General features: G+C 40.9%; 2 protein-coding genes across 5 annotated transcripts in view; one reads left to right on the forward strand and one right to left on the reverse strand.

Annotated features, from left to right (window-relative positions):
* The window catches only part of LOC115106367 (ankyrin repeat domain-containing protein 1-like), a 29631-nt gene extending 28566 nt beyond the window's left edge, over positions 1-1065 (reverse strand). Inside the window, exon 1 of the mRNA XM_029629023.2 lies at positions 1017-1065. Coding sequence (XP_029484883.1) covers positions 1017-1023 — 7 coding nt within the window. The 5' untranslated portion in view covers positions 1024-1065. The remainder of the gene's footprint in view (positions 1-1016) is intronic.
* On the forward strand, positions 530-17510 carry LOC115106368 (polycomb group RING finger protein 5-B-like). 4 transcript variants are annotated; one of them, XM_029629027.2, is made up of 9 exons: positions 533-702; positions 1741-2069; positions 5200-5296; positions 5688-5743; positions 5885-5944; positions 6513-6664; positions 9253-9351; positions 10177-10266; positions 13133-17510. In XM_029629027.2, the coding sequence occupies exons 2-9, from the start codon at positions 1958-1960 to the stop codon at positions 13178-13180; spliced, it is 714 nt and encodes a 237-aa protein (XP_029484887.1). In that variant the 5' UTR covers positions 533-702; positions 1741-1957; the 3' UTR covers positions 13181-17510. The 4 variants fall into 4 exon arrangements, with proteins under 4 accessions (XP_029484889.1, XP_029484887.1, XP_029484888.1 ...); XM_029629028.2 differs by having other exon boundaries at positions 5888-5944; positions 6510-6664; XM_029629026.2 differs by having other exon boundaries at positions 534-702; positions 6510-6664.
* Positions 17511-18646: the final 1136 nt, after the last annotated feature.

The following is an 18646-nucleotide window of genomic DNA, read 5'->3' on the forward strand; positions in this document are numbered from 1 at the left end:
GGTCGCACACTTGCACTGTGTACTTTTAATGTAATGTCAACTGCAAACCAGGCCATTTTGTTGGTTGTTCTAGTATATGAAACACTGTAACAACTCATTGAGTTTTAGTATAAATACAAAATATCTGACATTTAATTCCGATTAGGACTTTCTTGTTCGTTTAAAAAGTTGAAAGCGCAGTGCTAACACATTTATATGACAACTAAACCAAAAATCAGACATTGTTTGGAATTTGGTTGTGCTTTTAGATTCTTGAAAGCATAGTGATAACACATTGGGAATACAACAAATTCCTGGCTGTTGTTGAGTCGTGAATAAAGGCGGAAATCTCATTGATTAACTTCTCAACCTAATATTACCAACATTTCCGCGTTGAATTGAAGTTGTGTGCCCAGTGGGTTGTGTTAATCATATTATAGACAACATTTTACTGGACTACAGAAGTTGTTAATTGAAGGCTGCGTCCTAGTTTGTGTCCAATCAGAATGTATCTGTCGTGGAATGAAAATAAAGCAGCAATGCGTAAACAAGCGCTGGATCCTCCTCCGCCGCTCTCTCCTATCATCTAGCCTATATTCTGAAACCAGTTCCGTATTCAGCGCTACTTTAATGTAACGTCGGTGCGCACACCATACAGCGTGTAGGTTGTATAATTATCGGATAAGATCACACCATCTCGACCATGGAGCCTTGAACTGGAAGGTAAGCAATGCGTTTACTACTCGATACTCAGAAGCCGAGCAAGCGATGCTTGTTCGTATCCTTTTCCGGTAGGTGCTGTGATAGTAAAGTTTGGGTGGGTTGGGAATGCGATCATGTGTCATATGGGCTATCAAGTTATGGACATGTGCTTTTTGATCTTAGTCAAGTGTGTGCCGTGGCGTTAGTTTATTTTATATCTTAGTGATCGACGTAACGGTGTACGGTCCCAACAATTTGCCTACACGACTTAAATGGCAGCAACTTAAATCTTAAGTCAGTTTTTCAGGGTATGTAGCCTACTATGTCAAACTCACCATCCATAGTGTTGTTCGTGCAATATCGTGGGTGACGCAAAGAATGACGCGTATGATTTCCTGGTGATGATGAGAGGGACATAAAGACACAATTGTGTCACTGTAAAGGGGACCATCCTCGATGTATTTCCTTGCTGCGTGTTGACGATTTTTTTGCTATCAAATCTGTGACAATTCTATCATATGACATTTCCTCTCAGAATATTCTAGTCATAGCCTACCCAAGCTAGTCAATGCCTGAACTCTAAACTGTTATTATAAACAACGTTGGGATCATGCAACTAAGCATAATGATCCTGCAGCGAAAATATCTTGCAAGCCCGTCCAATGGGTACATATTGTTCTCGATACATTGTGTAATTCCGCTTGAATAGGCTAACCAAAGTAGTCTCCAAACGTTGGATTCCAAAGTACTATTTCCATTATGTTACTATTAAGGGATTAACCACTTAAATCATAACAATCTTTGGAAGGAACTGAAGTTGCTTTCGATGCTTAGAAAACATCGAGGGGCGGGGCATAAAGGTGAAACGCACGTATGCACCTGTATCCATTTGTTTTGGTCAAATATGTAGAAGATGAAGTGATGCCTTGGTACATGTTTATTCAATTTCATTAAACTAATGTAACTTTGCAATCAAGTTGATATATTTCTGACATAACCATGTCATACGTGTAGCATGGGATATACCCAAATAACACTGCTTTCTACTTTAATTGACAGACACCCACAGCACCACAGAGATGAAAACGCAGCACACTTGATATCTCCCTGGAGGGGAAACCTGAATTAAGATGAAGCGACTGAAGGGGAAAACCCAACAGTGTGGAGCATTGCAGAAAGTCCTGTGAACACTGACCTCCAGCCCCCATCCTCCCATCATTCCTTTCCCCCAAATACACAACACTCCCATTCATCACCACTCCTGCTCTGGTCCAAGATGACCTCACCGAGAAAGCACCTGGTCAAGGATTTCAACCACTTTATCACATGCTACGTGTGCAAAGGATACCTGATCAAGCCCACCACGGTGACAGAGTGCCTGCACACCTGTAAGACCACCCCCCTTTTCTCTTTCTCTCTCTCTCAGGTGCCACAATCATCATGGCATCATGTAATGTAGGCTATACCAGAAAAACACAATTTCACTATTGCATAGGTTACAGTATATCCAGGCATATTTGTGTATTCTATTAGATATACATTACATCTAACAGCCCCTACTAGAAATGATTGTTTATTTTGGTGTAGTATGGACATTTAATAAAATGTCAAATGGCATCTATGGCACCACTAAAAGGTGGCTGGGATTTAGAGCTCGCAGAATCAGTTGGCTGTGTTATTTGTTGTTTTATACAATGGCCTTGCACAGTCACAGTGCTATGAATGTCAAGAGCGTGCTCTGTCCATCTCCTCTGTGTCATCCTGCATGATTTACATATCATATTACATGGTCTCCTTCTCCATTTCTGCCCTCTCCATCTGAACTGAATGTTTTATTGGAAGAGAACGGCAGATGCAAAAGCTCACTTCCAGGAATGACACATCTCAAGTGATCAGTGGGTTCAGTCACCATGACAACAAATATCCTCCACACAGGATGAGCAGTTTGGTTCCAGTTTGTTTGAAGCCAAAGTCACTTCTTTACTGTCATAGAAGTCAGATTGAACCCTAGCCCTAATGAAAAATATCAGCAGCTGCTTAGTACAGCATGGTTTGGCTGTTTTATGATTGCTTTCCCTGTGTATGTCAGTATATTTCGGAGATCCCCAGCAAAACATGTTTTTGATATTAGTCTACGCTATTTCATTGTAACCTCCAGAGTGGCGCAGAGGTCTAAGGCACTGTATCTCAGTGCTAGAGGCGTCACTACATAGCCAGAATCGATTCAAGGCTGTATCACAACCGGACGTGATTGGGAGTCCCATAGGGCGGCACACAATTGGCCCAGTGTCATCCGGGTTAGGGTTTGGCCGGTGCAGGCTGTCATTGTAAATAAGAATTTGTTCTTAACTGACTTGCCTAGTTAAATTTTAAATAAAAAATACAGTAGTCATAATGCAATTAAACAGCTATACATTAGTTTAGTTTATATGGGACAATTATAACCACTTTGACACATTTAACAAACAATCGTCCAATGCATTCCACTATAGTGTTTCTAGCTCACATACATTTTCAACACTCGTCCCTAAATGGACTTTAATGGAAACAAAAGTGTGTGCCGCGGTGTGCTGGCTATTGAAAGAGCATGTGACATGTTGTTCTGACATAGTATTGGTCGATTAAGACAGCAGATGGATGTATCTGAGGATTGTTTATTTGTTGTTGTTGACTTTATTAGGATGCCCATTAGCTGACGCCAATGGCGACAGTTTTTCCCATTAATCTCTGCAGATCCTCTCAAGCTCTGTCAGGTTGGATGGGGAGCATCGCTGCACAGCTATTTTCTGTTCTCTCCAGAGATGTTCGATCGGGTTCAAGTCCGGGCTCTGGCTGGGCCACTCAAGGACATTCAGAGACTTGTCCTGAAGCCACTTCTGCGTTGTCTTTGCTGTGTGCTTAGGGTTGTTGTCCTGTTGGAAGGTGAACCTTCGCCCCAGTCTGAGGTCCTGAGCACTCTGGAGCAGATTTTCATCAAGGATCTCTCGGTACTTTTCTCCATTCATCGATACCTCGCTGCTGACTGGTCTCCCAGTCCCTGCCGCTGAAAAACATCCCCACAGCATGATGCTGCTACCACCACCATGCTTCACCGTAGGGAAGGTTTCCTGGCATTCAGGCCAAAGAGTTCAATCTTGGTTTCATCAAACCAGAGAATCTTGTTACTCATGGTCTGAGAGTCTTTAGGTGACTTTTGGCAAACTCCAAGCAGGCTGTTATGTGCCTTTTTACTGAGGAGTGGCTTCCGTCTGGCCTGATTGGTGGAGTGCTGCAGAGATCATTGTCCTTCTGGAAGGTTCTCTCATCACCACAGACGAGCTCTAGACCTCTATCGGAGTGACCATCGGGTTCTTGGTCACCTCCCTGACCAAGGCCCTTCTCCCCTGATTGCTCAGTTTGGCCAGGCGGCCAGCTCTATGTTCTTGTCATATCGTGCGCTAGCGACCCCTGTGGCGGGCCGGGTGCAATGCACGCTGACACGGTCGCCAGGTGTACGGCGTTTCCTCCGACACAGGCTGGCTTCTGGGTTAAGCTCTCGACAAGACTGTAACTACCAATTTGATATCATGAAATTTGGGAGAAAAGGGGTGAAAAGAATAAGACTGTAATGTAACTAAATGTGGAAAAAGTCAATGGCTCTAAATACTTTCCCGAAGTCACTGTACGTACATTTAAAAACATTAACATGTAACGTGTGTGTGTGCGCATCTATCAGTTACACATACATATCAGTATATACACACAACAAGTAGGTCACATGGGGGAGTGTCGCCATAACGTGTTGCTTTATCTGTTTTTTGAGATGGAACGTAATCATGGCTCCCTATAATACTATACGTTGATCTAGGCTATAGGCCAGTGCATAGTGAATAAGCATATACTGTTTACATGGAAATTGCTAGAGTGCAGACTGACCTATATTTCTGCTCTTGTGACAGATATTGCTGATCTGATTTTTTTTGTATTTGATTTTTTCTGATGTTTGGTGACGTCACATCATAGGATATAGGCCTAATCCTCCGCTCAGTATTGCATGGAATCGGATTAGGTGTTCTTCAAAGAAAGATAAAGCTATACATTATAGTGTGTGTGTTGTGGTATTGACCGCTGTTGCTGTGTGTCTGTGTGTTCTGTCGTATTGGCTACAGTGTGATGGATGCATCTAGAACCGGCCAGGCTATACCCACTACTTCCTTATCTCCCTGCTTGTCAACAGTTTCAATTTCAACTGCAGGACTGAGTTTTTAGTCATGCTTCGAGGCTCAACAGATACTCTGACGCGTATCAAGTTCAAACTTTAGAAATTAGATGTTAGAATGCTATTCCTTCTGGTTTTCAACACATCATCCTTTTATTGTGAAGGTTATCTGAGAGAAATGGATGTGAAAAGAGAAACTGCAGTCATCTTGGCATTTCTTTGCCACCTGAATGGTGTGATAAAAATCCATATTTCCTTTAGGTCTGTATTTGGAGAAAATCAACCATTCTTTGTCTCTCTCTCCTTTCATCTGTCAACAGTTTGTAAAAGTTGCATCGTCCAACACTTTGAAGACAGCAACGACTGCCCCAAATGTGGCATCCAAGTCCATGAAACCAACCCTCGAGAGATGTTAAGGTAATACACCTAATTTTACATCTAACAGAATCTCATCTGCATTTATATTTTCCCGATTGAGAATCACAGGATGATAATGAATGCTACTGAATAGATTACCATCAGTAAAGTAAAAACATGCTGGCCTTTGCACTACTGAACTGGCCCTAGCCGGAATTTGGCAAATCTGAGTTTACACCCTTTAGTTGTCTACCCGACTAGTGAGATGGTAAGACTGGTGTGGGCTGGGTTGGGGGAGGATGGCGTGAGATCCAGGCAACAGCTGGACACCATTCTGGAGCCAAGGTTACAGCTGAAGACCTCACCCAGTGCTAAGCCCACAGATGCAATGTCTGGGAATAAGTGTGTGTGTGTACTTTTATTCTTCCTTTACGTCTCATTCTATCACCAGGTTGGACAACACTTTAGAGGAAATCATTTTCAAACTTGTTCCTGAGCTAAGAGAAAGTGAGTGATGTCATTTTAGTATCCACCAACATCAGATATAAATCTTGCATTTGATCGTAGGCCAAGCGGTTTTCTACTTGACCTGAATGATATAACCCCTACCCTGTGTATTCATATGTTCTCTTTTTGTTTATTGACTAGAAGAACAACAGCAGGAGATCGAGTTCTGGAGGAGTCGAAAGTGGAAGGAGAATGGAGAAGGTAAATGATCTGTGTTAGTGTATCCATGAAGACCAAGACCCTCCTCAGGAGGGACCAGAATGAACCCACTCGGGTGGGCAGAGGTGGGCTGTGATTGGTTATTGAGGCGATGGGTAAGGAGACTATGTGGGGAGAGATCAGTGAGCAGACAAAGACAGAGAGGAGTTGTGACTCAGGTTGCATTGTTGCAGTGACTGTAGGTGGCTGAGAGAAGGGGAGGAGGAAGGGGGACGTTTTAACAGCACGCTCTACAAGGCATTGATGAGATCCCCCTGTTTATGATGTCCAAATCACATGGAAACAACAGAATGACTAAAAATATGGATGGATTCGGTCCACCAGACGAAAATGCCATCCCCATGGCAATATGACGATCGACAGTTTGTCCCAAAGGCCTATTATGATATTGCATTTCTAGGTGAAAAGCGAAAGACATCGGTATCAATCAAAACCGCCCTATTGTGAATGGTCTTTTCACAGTTTTACATGAATTCAAGGAAAACAAGCTCAACTTGTATACTATCTTGCTCACACGTAACATACTTATCCATTTATTTTGTCATAGAAGACGGCCCCCGATCGAAGAGATCCAGGCTGGATGACGACGATGATGATGGTGGTGGTGGTGGGGATGGAGACTACCACAGGAGTGACCCGCAGATAGCCATCTGTCTTGGCTGCTGTTGCGTAGACAGTCTGGTGGGAGAGAACGTTGTTAAGGTAAGTCATGGTGGAGAGGTATCTCTTCCCTGCTGCTCTGTTCTTTTCTCTTCTGTTCCCTCTTCCCTGTGTCCCTAACATTATTCCTCCCACTTTTTTAGGTTGATGTCCTTTTAACTATGTCCTTCTAACTGTCCTTTATGTCCTTCTAACTGTCTAACATCTCAGAATGTGAGTTGAATAGAATATAGATAGACAATGATGCTGTGCCCTTACAACAACAAAGAAAGCACATGTTAAATTTGCAGTTTCACATGTGAAATGGCTGTTTTTCACGTTGAGCTTAAATTTCTCACGTGAAACCGTATTTACTGTATTCAATTTAGATTTCACATGTTAACGCCACCTTTTTCACGTGTGAGGAGAATAACATGTTTTCACCTCCATAAGAAAATTGGATATGCAGTTTTACATGTGAAAAACATTCACATGAAAATCACATTTGCAGTTTCACATGTAAAATGCTGGTGAAAAACTCACTTTCACATGTGGGGTTGAAATAATGTTATTCTCCTTACAAACTCAAAATGTCGCTCACAACAAAGGGAATTAACAAAGCAAATCACTGACAACCAAAACAAAAAACGGATACAGTTGGGTTTTAGTAGGGGTTCTCAAAGAATCTCACGGGGGTTGTCCACTGAACATTGGCTATGCCCACTAAATTTGTCCAAGAAAAGGCAAACCAAAATAAAAACCCACACCAAGTTATAATATGGAGCTAAAGGCAAGTTGAGCAAACCAAAGGGGAGAACGCATGATAAAAGGCTTTTGTTTTTATCACACTCAAAGAGGAAGTGCTATTCCGCGTTAAAGCACTTCCAACATCTCTCATTCCCACTCTCTCAAGAACCACCGGTGCACTGGCCCAGCCACTCTTTTTTAAATACCACCTGGGCTAGCACCTTCTGACTAACGAGATGGGCAAGCCAGCACTGGTGTAACACGTACTTACTAATGAGGTGATACCGATCGGTGCACCCCACCTACTAACGTGCTACCTTGAAATATGAAAGGAAAACCCTGAATCTGGAACAGGTGACCACATCTAAACAGCCCAAATGTGGGACAAGGGAATGATTTTGCAAGACATTCGCAGAACAGTGGGCAGAATAAATGTGTTGTAGGCAGGTTAATGGATCAGGTTGAAACGGAGACATGGTTCTGTTGTCTGAAGGTCACTGCTTGCTAAAAGGGCAATCCTTAGTTGCCACATACATTTTTGGACTTCTAAGTTAATGATATGAACCCATTAATTCTTAAATATAAAACGGATAAATGAGCTTAGTTCAACTGTCGTACCCACCAGAACCCAAAATTATACACTTGTTTTACTCCATTGTTTGTAAACAAAGTAAATGTAAACAACCACTGTATAGGCTAAAAACCTGGTTAAAACTATAATGTTGATATCATGGATGGTCAGTCCTTGCATCCATAGCGTAGTCAATGGATTTGAGTGGTCGCATTTCTCCAGCCCCATCCCTCAGGTTTTTACTGAAACTGTGGCAGGGAGTAATAGTGTTTATTACATGGTGCAATTCTCTAGTGAGCGAGTTACTTTTGTGCCAATAAGATCAAGGAAAACTACTGAAGTCCAGAACAAAAATTCTTAGGATTTCAAACAAAAAATAATGACATCTAACGAAAAACAGGAACCCAAAGTTTTTTATATTTTTTTATTGCAAGGAAATAATTTTGAAATGCAAGAACAAAATTAATTGTAAATGGATGCAAAAAAATGTTTTTCAGTGATAAAAAAATAAATAACTGACAATGTGATTAAATAAAATGTCTCCCTTTTCCCAGAAGTGTTCCCTATCTTTGGTTATGTTACCCTGGCCTTTGCTTTCGCTGTCTTTTTTTCCAGTTGCAAGTTTTGGCACATTCATTCCAGCAACATAGCACCCTGCATCCCACTGCTGGGTCGGTCTCTGGATGGGAGACCAGATGTAGCTGGAAGTGGTGAAAATGAAACGTGAAAAATAAACGTGCGGAAAACAAATGTCATGTGGGGATGTTTTTTCTTCACATGAGGGTAAAACAATGTATCTGTGAAACTTCAGAATTATTATTTATATTTTTCACAAGTCATACACGTGGTTTTCAGACAAGTGTGATTTGTTCACATGTCTGAAAAACACGTTTCTTTCACGTGATTTTTTGTTGTTGTGTGGTTATCCTTTATTTCCTGGGCTGTCATTGAAAGCTGGTCAGCAAATATGTGGTTTGGGGTGGGGGCGGGGGGTGGGAGAGGAGAGCAGAGCAGAGCAGGAGGGAGAGGAGGAGAGCAGGAGGGAGAGAGGAGAGCAGGAGGGAGAGAGGAGAGCAGGAGGGAGAGCAGGAGGGAGAGAGGAGCGAGGATCATAATTGTTTCATATTGAGGTATAATATAGAATGATTCTCTGTGCCAAAGGGATGCTATTAGTACTAAATGCACTAACTGAACTTAATTATGCATTCATAAAAAAAAAAAATGTATTAACCAGAAAATGGCTCTTTGAAACGTATGGATTTGCATGCTCTTCACATAATTCTGAATAAATGTGCCTGAATCGTTGAATTCATCTTCTGAACCTCCACTCTAGGGTTTAATGAAGAAATTTATACGCTGCTCGACTCGAGTGACAGTCGGAACAATCAAGAAGTTTCTCAGCTTGAAGTTAAAGCTACCAAGTTCTTATGAGGTAACTAAGCTTTTGTACGTGCTCTATACCCTTTTGTATGTATCTACTGTATGACCGATATTAAGCCCATGCTATTGAATATTCGTTTTGTGTGGGCCTCACATAAAGCAGTCTCCAGCAGCCTCTCCTGTGTCTTCAGTGTTGAGGGGGAAAGGGCTGGCCTTGTTCGCAGGCAAGCTGTACTTACTCTCGCTACACTCTTAGAAAAAGACCTGCACTCTTTGGGAAAGACCTGCGCTCTTTGGGAAAGACCTGCACTCTAAAACCTAAAAGGCTTCTTCGGCTGTCCCATAGGATAACTCTTTTTGGATCCAGGTAGAACATTTTTGGATCCAGGTAGAACTCTTGGTCTACATGGAACTTTTTCCAAAAAGGGTTCTACATGGAATCCAAAAAGGGTTCTCCTATGGGGAAAACCCCTTTTGAAACCCTTTTGTTTTCTAAGAGTGTGGGTTCCAGAGCACTAAGATTGCATAGATGCTATACACACAGTAACACTTTCACTAACTATTTAGAAGTAGTGACTGTACCATTGCTACCTTTGCCTTCTAGCATTTATAAACATTTGTAGGCATTTAAAAACATTCATACACATTTCTAATGGATCAATAATGAAAGCTATTATAAAATGTTACCCAGCTTTCTCTATGTACAATGTCTGTCACATTCTCTCCATTGAGATATTTGAGTCCTTGTTCTTTTGTTTGAACAGTATGAGAAAGGGAGATATGTATAACTCTAGTCCTCTTCTCTAGCAGCCTGTGCTCTGACTGTCATCCCATAGTAGTCTAATTCTTAGTCACCAGCCTCCGTGTCCCCTTGCAGCTAGACGTCCTATGCAACGGGGAGATCATGGGAAAAGACCATACCATGGAGTTCATCTACATGACGCGGTGGAGACTTCGCGGTGAAACCGTAAGTAAACCCCCAATGATATCAATGCCCCCGCCCCCATTTCCTTCATTTATAAAGATGCTAAACCCCGTACCGTTCTCTCCAGGGGATAAGCTGTGGCCGCTGAATGACGGTGCTGTAGTCATACTAGTCTCCATGAGAGTCAGTGCTTGGCTTTAAGCCGATTAGCTGGTTAGCCGTCTAAAATGCCACCATCACTCTACTGTGTGAACTGATGCAGGAAGTAGTAGTGACATGGTTAGCAGAGCTTATTAGAGGCCAGCAGTAAGATGTGTCTGGTACTATAGGTTCGCATCAAAGCATGTTTGGATGCCTCTTCCGTGAAAGAAAGAAAGCTGCAAAGTGGAACGGTGAATTAAGTTGTTGTTTCCCAGTGTGTCGTAATGGTACTATACACTATTGGAGACATTTGCAAGGCTAGTAAGGTATTGCTAGGTCATGGTAAAATGCTGTTGAAATATGGCTGCTTCTCTTCCTCAATTAATCCACTTTCCTCTTGTTCACCTCACAAAAGATAGGCCTATGTTGTGGTCACTATAGCCTCACTTGAACTTCAGTCAACCATGCTTAAACTTAACTAAGTGCCCCCAAGTCTTCTGCAATGTGTGCTAGGCTAACTAACTAACACACTTCAGCTTGACCTCATAAGCACTTTTGCTAGCCTTGGCTGCTCATTCCATTGCTCACGATTGTCACTTTTAGATGGGCAGGTCTGGGATCCGGCAGTACAGGGTTAGGTCATAAATCGCTCTATTCGTCCAAGAAAACAGGTGAGGAAAGCAGTGAAGGCCCCTGACAGCTGCCCCAGCAGGGTGCCTGTTCCTGGGCTCATCGCCTGACACTCTACCCTTCCACAGCCAGTTTATCACCACTGGCTCAATAGAGGGGTCTTTTAATAGTGCTGAGCGATTAGTGCTTTTTGAGGTCTGTTCGGTTTCAGTTCAATTCTAAAATTATATTCACCGATTTCGGATTCTATAATTTTGAACAAGAAATGCACTATGCATTATGTGGGTTGAATGCTCTAACTACACAAAATAAAACAATTAATAAAAGTTCCATGATGGTAGTAATTATTAGCCACAATTTATTCACATTACTTCAATTAAATATTTTAGTTGTGTATTTTACATTGGTTTTATTTGATGACATTATGTCATTCCAATTGATCATCTCTATAGAGCTGCTGCCTATGCTGTCTGACAAAATCAATATTTTAGTAGTAAATAAGTAGCAGTAAATAAGGCATACTTTTATGACTGCTGAATACCTATTATCAATCACCAAGATCATGTATTTTCAGGTAGAGATACTTCCCGAAACAACTGCTCTCTATCCTCTCCAACGCATGTTCTTCTTCCGCCTCTTCTCTCTCCCGCTCTGTCTGCCATACACAGACCAGACAAGTAGGCACGCAATGGATTATGGTCATTGTAGTTAATTACCATGTTTTCTGCCCAAAACTATGTAGAATATTGGCCTGTTGGAAACTACAACTCCCTACTACATCGCACAGTTTGGGCATGATCTGATTTCTCTCTAGAGGAACTGTGCATTGAGCTCACATGAAAAAGTAGAACGAAATGAAATTAAAATAAATGAACCGTCAAAGTGGGACAATCTGTTTAAAAAAAAATTCCCAACATTTTGGTTAATCATTCAGCACTAAGCCCTGGTTTAGTTACAACATACAACACCCCTAAGGACAAGTAAACTGTACAGTTTTAATCATTCAATTGATTTCCCTGTTTTGAATGATACACTGCTAATTTAGTGTTAAAGACAGGTTCTGGCAAGCTTAAAATACCCTCGTTTCTCACTCCTCAGTCCTTACGCAGAATGTTCTGATTCCAAGAACAGAATCCAAGGAAGGCAGCAGTAAAGTCCTCTAGCTTATAAGAACAATATTTAATGTAGTATAATCAACGTTGAACCCCCCAAAAAAAAATCAGATGACAGTATTACTGACCTCACATGACCAAATTTGGCATCTGGGGCAGATTGTCCCACTGTGCAGAATAGGTGATAGTTCTGTGCCTAGAATGAATCCCTGTCCTCCCCTGGACCAAATGACCAGAAAGTGGGTCAGTGTGGGCCGACTAATTCCCCTTCTCTTAGTGATTGTACGTAGGTGTCTCCTGCCTACCGCTGCTGCATGTCTACCGGCCTGTCTAAAAATAGACCGGCTTGATATGATGTGTCTGTGGAGTGTCTTTCTCTTTCACCTGCTTTGGCATCAGACTTTTCTCTCCTTATCGCGCTCCCTCTGCTCTGCTCTCATACCTTTCCTTCCACTGCAGCATATCCTGGCTACGAAGCTACAATCCATATAGATGAAGCAGCACGTCAGATTGTGTTGTTTTTGTGTTCTAGGTAGAAAGGCCCCCTGCAAGCCTACTGTTCATATGCTATCCTTACAATGCAGTGGTGTAAAGTACTTAAGTAGTACTTTAAAGTATTTTTACTTAGTCGTTTTTTGGGGTATCTGTACTTTACTATTTATATTTGAACTTTTACTTCACTACATTCCTAAAGACATTAATGTACTTTACTCCATACATTTTCCCTGATACCCAGAAGTACTTGTTACATTTTGAATGCCTGGTTGGACAAGAAAATTGTCAAATTCCCGCTCTTAAAGGGAAAATCCCTGGTCATCCCTACTGCATCATATCTGGCGGACTCACTAAACACAATGCTTCATTTGTAAAGAAGAAAAAAAAACGTTTTTACTCAAGTATGACAATTGGGTACTTTTCCCACCGCTGTTACAATGTTAGAACGTCTACATTACTTACTCTCTGATTATTGTCTCCATTGTAGTGGATTCTGTCCCAGGGTGACCAATGTCATCTCTCTCTTTCAGGCCTACCCAATGGTACTAGAATATCGGCCACGGATAGACTTTGGTTGACGGAGAGAGACGTGGGACTACTCCTGCACTAACAGCCCATTGACAGACTACACAATGAATGGATGTGCCTGGCACAAGAGACAAGGACCACGTCTTCCTATCATCTGCATGCAGTAGTCCGTTATTGCCTCTAATCTCATTCTGTTCTTGTATGTTATCTTCCAGTTTCACAGATATCTTTCTAAAGCGCAACAGTGGTTTAAGAACATGCCTGCATATCATGGCGTATTAATGCTTGGAAACGTACCAAAATGTAATTGACTGAAGTGTGAAGACCTGCCGTTGGTCCACATCACTCGAAAGTGTTGAGAATAATACAAAGTGAAATGACTAGTAATCCACTGTTACGCAACACAAGAAAGATATTCCAAGACAAAGTTGTACACTGGCAAACGGCCCATAATATTTCCCCCTATCTCCTATCTATGCTGGATTTAGTGTCTTACATGACCTCTCCCCTTACTTCTGTTTTTAATCATTAAAGGGGCAATCAGCAGTTGCAACATCCATTTTTGGCCATATAAATGAACCATATATACCCATTGATTCTTGAAGAATTTAACTTATAAATGCCTCACGAGCTTAGTTCAACTGTCGTACCCAATCTGAACCCAAAATATAAGCTTGTTTTACTCCAATGTAAATGTAAACAAACTGTATATATCCTCAAAAACATGGTTAAAACTATAATTGTAATATCATGGAAGGTCAGTTCTTGCATCCATAGCTCTGTCTATAAATTTGAGAGTGGTTGCATTTCTCCAGCCCCATCCTTAGCTTTTACTGAAATAGGGACGGGGGAATAGGCTTTGTTATTGTTTCTACTAATGAGTGCCGCTTTAACTATGGTAGTGCCTTTCCCCACGTGTCTCTCTTTCAGTGGAGTGCAAAATCCAAACTGCTCTTCATATCAAATTCCTTGTTTTGTATTTATTTTTTTACCTTTATTTAACTAGGCAAGTCAGTTATGAACAAATTCTCAATGACGGCCTAGGAACAGTGGGTTAACTGCCTGTTCAGGGGCAGAACGACAGATTTGTACCTTGTCAGCTCGGGGGTTTGAACTTGCAACCTGAATGGGTCTACCCTGCCGCTCCATTCAGCCTAGCGGAGTCAAAAGCCCCATGTTATAGCTTATGGGTCATTCTACAGAAAATGTGCAAATCGGGGGCTGAATTTTTGTAAGAATTTGTATCCTATTTTTTTTCCCCAAACTTGTCTTCCAACATATGTCAGGTAGACATACTGTATAAGCTACTTGTACACTTTGTATTGCATATTTGACCTGTATTCCTTACCACCCTACTAAATATGTAACTATGGCAACATAGTGAACAAGTTGCGGTAAAGGGAGAACCGTGCATAGTAGTGATCATTTTGATTTAACATACTACAGATTAAATTTGCATAACAAAATAGTAAAAACATAAATATAATCTTGTTTGTTCTCTGTGAAATGTTGATTGATTGAATTACTTCTGCATCTAATTTAATTGTGTTTTTAGTTGTTTAAATGATCACTTTACCTAGCTTTATTTTGGCAAAATACTAGGTGTTTCTGTGTCAAGTGTCAATCATAGAGATCCATGGAGCGAACACACTAGGTGGCTATAACCCTGAATTTGTGTGGTTTTGAGTTCATGAGCCCTTTTAATAAATTGTAAGAAACTCAAGTAGGATGAATTTGAGTATAGTAGAGCACAGTACATTATAGTATAACACAGTATAGTAGGGTACAGTATAGCACATTAAAGGTGTCTATGTTTTGGCCAAATGTCAGTGTTTTGGCTCTTGGAGGGTTGGAGCCCTCCTCCTGGCCATGCATCTTAATACTTGACACTTTTTCCTGAAGTGTGCACTTGTCCACTACCCACATGGTGGTCCTCTCTTCCTCAGTTGGTAGAACATGACGCATAAAACCTTTACTTGGAGATAGCCTCACTGGTGCTGTCACAGATACCATAATGGCACAGATACAAAGATGAGAACTCTATATATCTGTATGGTGTAAATTATTTTCGGTCGTAACCGTTTTGGTTTGGACAATTCTGACACATTTTGGACTTTTAAAGAATCGCCATAGCTAACATATAGCTGGCTATCTTTCATTTGGGCAGATGTACATCGCAGAACCGTGCTTTACATATTCATTGATTATACTAGATGTTCGGCAGTGACACTGCTTAAAAATACACGAAGACCTACATGCTCACCATGTGGTCATGCTGGAGAGGGGTGGGCTAAGACACTGCATTTCAATACAAGAGGCGTCACTGCAGTAACTGGTTCGAATCCAGGCTGCATCACATCCGGCCGTAATTGGGAATCCCGTAGGGCGGTGCACAATTGGCCCAGCGTCGTTAGGGTTTGGCTGGGGTAGGCCATCATTGTAAATAATCATTTGTTCTTAACTGACTTGCCTAGTTAAATAAAGGTTAATGTAAAAATAATCCCATCACCTGGTGATATTTGTAGGGGTGTGGTTTAAGGCACATTCATTCTACAGTCTTTACATGTGTGTGTTTCAGTAGTGCCATCAACAGAAGGGACAGCATTTATTTGAAAAAGAAATGTTAAATTAAACAAAACTACTAATTAGATCAGTATCTTTCAATGTAATAATATAATAACTCGAGATGTTCTTTTCAAATTGTAGCATAAAAAAATGTGCTTTATTTTCAAACATGGAGTTTAGGAGTCAGGGTTTGGGACAACACATCTTAATAGAAATAGCTGTATAAACAATGACTGTACTAAATTGTTTTGCCTTGGATTGAATTAGAAAATATCATGATGTAAATAAATGTCCTAGGTTTGGAGACTTAACTGTTTAAAAAATATATTTTGGGGGATGGGACTTCAATTTGCACCACTTCTGTAGAATCGCCCATATACAAGTACAAGGAAGCTATGGCTGCCTACCATATCCCTATCTAAAAATGAGTTATATTCTTTCTTTCAATGCCATTTTGATGTTATTACCACATATAATGCAATATGAGTACTGTAAGACTAGATTTTCTGGAAGAAGGTTAGAAAAAGCGGAGTATCGCCAACACTGTCTGAAATGTGTAGCTGTCTGTTTGTGCACTATGTAAAACGTATTGGGCATTATGGTTCACTTGTACATAGTGGAGATTTGTTTAGACTGTTTACTACTATACTGGAAGTCCTACTGGATGGTTTAACATTAATGTATTATCACTGCCCTATAAAAACTGTCCAGGCTGGCGTGATAGGGTCCCGCCATAACCCTCACCATTTGTTTCTGATGATGGATCATTAGACAAATGTTTTAATGGCTTTTTCCCCTTCACATACCATTTATCTTTTTCTCACTCTCCTCGAAACACCAAAGAATAAAAGCAGACATAGCAGTGGTTGTATTTTATCTGTTCAAGTTTGACAGAGATATTATAATCCTAACGTAGACAAATGTTTGGGGGGACAACTGAATGCATTAAACCGAGATGTACATAGACAAATGTTGAGGGTACTGAAGTCATCTTGGTAGGAAACAAAATGTGGAGTGCAATTTGCCAATGTATTGGGTCTTTGCACACAGATCTCTGACAATAATACGTTTATGTTAATTTGCAGTTATGTGAGAGAACCACTCAATGGACAGATTGGACACATTTCTGGCAGCCCCTAAAAGTACAAGTCTTTACAAATTTCCACAAGTAAAAGTTGTAGTTGAAGTCTACACTCTTAGAAAATAGGGCTCCAAAAAGGTTATTCAGCTGTTGCCATAGGAGAACCCTTTTTGGTTCCAGGTAGAACCCTCTGTGGAATGAGTTCATCATGGAACCCAAAAGGGTTCTACCTGGAACCAAAAGGATTCTACCTGGAATCAAAAAGGGTTCTTCAAAGGGTTCTCTTATGTGGACAGCCGAAAACCCCTTTTAGGTTCTCGATAGCACCTTTTTTCTAAGAGTGTGCCTAGCATTCTTGTGTATTTTCCTGTTTCACACATGCTTTTTCCTGTTGGAAATGGTATCTCTTATTTTCCCTAAAAACCCACCTGTAGTGGTTTTAAAAGTCAGCAAAGTAAATGTTTAGACTGAATCATTCTTGAAATGTCCCTGTGCTGCAATGAACAATATGTATTTTTGTAACAAGAAGAACTTGTAGATATTTTCTTTAAAAATGAAATTGTATGTTGTATATTTAACAAACTTAAAATGCTGCTTAGAATAATCTATTCTATTTTTCAATGTCAATGTGCCTGATAAGCATTCCTAGAGAGATTAGAACTGTACATATGCAAGAGCTGCTCTATATGTGACATGATGACAAAAATACCAAAATACAGAACTCATTGAATTAACTTGGTGTCATTTCATAATTTTATTTGTATTTATTTTTTATTTAACATTTATTTAACTAGGCAAGTCAATTAAGAACAAATTCTTATTGACAATGGTGGCCTACCCCGGCCAAACCTGAATGATGCTGGGCCAATTGTGCGCTGCCCTATGGGACCCCCAATCACAGCCGGTTGTGAAACAGCCTGGAATCAAACCAGGGTCTGTAATGACACCTCTAGTACTGAGATGCAGTGCCTTAGACCGCTGCACCACTCATCATTGACAAGTTACTTATTGTTATCTGTCCAAAAAAAATAATGTTTTGGAGTATCAAAGATTTTGTTTCAAGACTTCTGTTCTTAAGAATAGGAATGGTCTGCATTTTGTGATTGTCATTGACTCCCACTAAATCTCTTTCTTTCGTATAGAGGTATAGTTGATCTTTCTGATTCACTCCTGAATAAAAGGACCCCAAACAGTGTCCCATTTCCTTTCAGTGCTATCTTTAAACCTGACAAAGTGTGACCTAAACCCTCTGTCTCTCATGGACAAGCATGGCCTCCCCGGTGCTCTACCCTGTATGAGGAAGCCTTCAGACAGGCTCTCATACTTTCAACATGATTTCATCAGTGCTTTATCTGCCAAGGATAAGGTTTCTCCTATATTAAAACCAATCAACATCTTGAATACTTCTGCCTTGGCTTTTGGCAGGAGAAAACCCATTAAGAATGTGCTGAAGAAGTGCCAATGCTGTTTTGGAGTGGGGCGAGGAGTGGGGTGTTTACTGTCCACAACCACAGCTGTCCAGGCTAGCTTTTGTATTTGCTTGAAGAACCCTGAACTTAAGCTTTAACCCCCAAACCTAACCCAAATTTTAACCCTGACACTAATTTGAACCTTATCCCTAAATCCCCTCCTTGCAGGGACTGACAAAATGTCCCTAGTTTGTGCATTGTTTTCTTAGTTTACTATTCTTGGTGGGACTTCTGGTCCATACAAGTATAGTTAAATATGTCCACACACACACATTTGAATGATCCCCTGAGAGTGGTCAACACTGTCTGAATCCTGATCCAGTTGCTTTCCTTGGATTGGCCCAAAATATTGTCTCTGGATTTCCATTCAGTCCTTCAGCCAAACAGTCACATTTTCCACA

Source organism: Oncorhynchus nerka, linkage group LG23, assembly GCF_034236695.1.
Source record: "Oncorhynchus nerka isolate Pitt River linkage group LG23, Oner_Uvic_2.0, whole genome shotgun sequence".
Lineage (NCBI taxonomy): Eukaryota > Metazoa > Chordata > Actinopteri > Salmoniformes > Salmonidae > Oncorhynchus > Oncorhynchus nerka.